The following is a 1,697-nucleotide window of genomic DNA, read 5'->3' as shown; positions in this document are numbered from 1 at the left end:
AAAGGCACAGCACTGAGGCCAGTCAAAAAGTTGGCAACCCAATTCCAGCCATCAGGAATAGTTCTGCTGGGAGCCATTTATGCACAAGAAAGCGGGAAATGAAAAACAGCCAAAATCAATCCTTTGGATGTACACCCAGCTAAGAGGCGCCCAGCCCCTGGATTCTTGGGCAGAGTAGACACATTTCCAGGATCAACACCGGTCACAGTCATGAATATTTTTCTCACTGGGAGGTAAAACAGTTATTATAAGAGCAGACCGAGTCCTCCAAAGCCTGTGGAAGAGGAACTATGTTTTGCATGAACTGTTTCTGCAAGAATGTGTTTTTAAGCATTTTCACAAAACGAAACGCATTTCCAAAAAAAAGTTAATTTGGAAAGGACATGGAACATATGACACAGAAATAACAGCCGCTGCACCAGATGTTGGACAAAAACAAGGTACCCGAGAAAGAATTTGCAAGGCTTGATCTCATCACAAACCGGACACGGATCTGTCCCGGCAGCTCCAAATCACAAATACTGCGGAACCCAAGACGCTTACCAGCCCGTCGCAGGTGCTGAGTGCAGCCAATCCACGTTCCCGTTCCTCATTCTGAACCGACCCAATCATGTGGCAAGAGTTCTGCCCGTCAGCCCAGATCTTGGCATGAGCTATGCCTCCGTATCGCCTCTCGCTAACAAACCCGGGAGCCAGGAGGTGGCCGTTCAGGCGCAGGCGGAAGCTCAGCTGACGTCCCTGGTGGCGCAGCTGGTAGAAGGACCGCAGGGAGTTCTGAGAGGAGGTGGCCCTTTTGTAGAGGAAGCGGTGGGACAGGTTGTAGGAGAGAAAGAATCCCCTCTCGGACACCTTGACCGGGTAGACAATATCGTAGTCAGACTCTGCGGTGTGACTGGATCCTGCACCTGCGGGGGGGGGGGAGATGTCAGAATTATCCGCCTGAAAGAGAAAGCGAGGAGGGCCCTTTCCAGGGGCATTCTGCACCTTGCCTGATGGGGAGAGGAAGGCACGAACACCCCCCCACACACACCCACTCCCCGACCTCAATCCAAGAGCCCCTCAGCGCCAAGCAGTGGGAAGTCCTGTGAACAAGCAGAAAAGACACGGCCGTCCCAACTTAGATCAGGACCCTAAATGCAAACGGGACTTTGAAAACGGCTTGGGGGTGGGGGCTGATCTTGCTCCACGCCACTTGCAGGGCCACGTCGAAAGTTTTGAAGGTTTTAGAGCCAAAGATCCCCGAGAGCCACCGACTGGAGAAAAGAGAATGAGACGGGAGCACTCCAGCAGAGCCTTCCCGGGGGGGCCGCCTCCTCCTCTGCTCCTGGAGTAAAGGGGGTCCTCATCCCTGGCAGTGGAGGCCACCCCCTTCCCCAAGAGGTGCAGGCTCACCCCATCCTTTCCGGCGCCAGGTGTGCCTTTCCTTTTCAGAGCCTGCTCCCTCGAGCCGGGCAAGGTGGGCACCCCCTATAAGGGGTGGTGGCACTGGGCGCCCCCCACCGTCCTGACCCTCACCCCCCACACACACCCCCGACTGCAAGGGCAGACTTGCCCCCTCCCCCAGTTCCTTCCGTGGGGCTAGCTGAGGTGGGGGGGGGGAGGCGGGTCTGTGATGCGCCGGGCCTCTTCGTCTTCTTCTCCCTCCTCCGGCGCCCGAGGAAGGGGCTCCTTCGGCTGCCGGCACCATCCCCCCCCCC

General features: G+C 56.7%; 1 protein-coding gene across 1 annotated transcript in view; it reads right to left on the bottom strand.

Annotated features, from left to right (window-relative positions):
• Positions 1 to 1,697, bottom strand: part of ADAMTS7 (ADAM metallopeptidase with thrombospondin type 1 motif 7) — a 68,719-nt gene that overhangs the window by 65,608 nt on the left and 1,414 nt on the right. Inside the window, exon 2 of the mRNA XM_015418495.1 lies at positions 544 to 905. Coding sequence (XP_015273981.1) covers positions 544 to 905 — 362 coding nt within the window. The remainder of the gene's footprint in view (positions 1 to 543; positions 906 to 1,697) is intronic.

This window comes from Gekko japonicus, unplaced genomic scaffold, assembly GCF_001447785.1.
Source record: "Gekko japonicus isolate JY-2015 unplaced genomic scaffold, Gekko_japonicus_V1.1 scaffold275, whole genome shotgun sequence".
In the NCBI taxonomy this organism is placed as follows: domain Eukaryota; kingdom Metazoa; phylum Chordata; class Lepidosauria; order Squamata; family Gekkonidae; genus Gekko; species Gekko japonicus.
The sequence above is the reverse complement of the archived record's forward strand: the minus strand, read 5'-3'. Positions and strand labels throughout refer to the sequence as shown.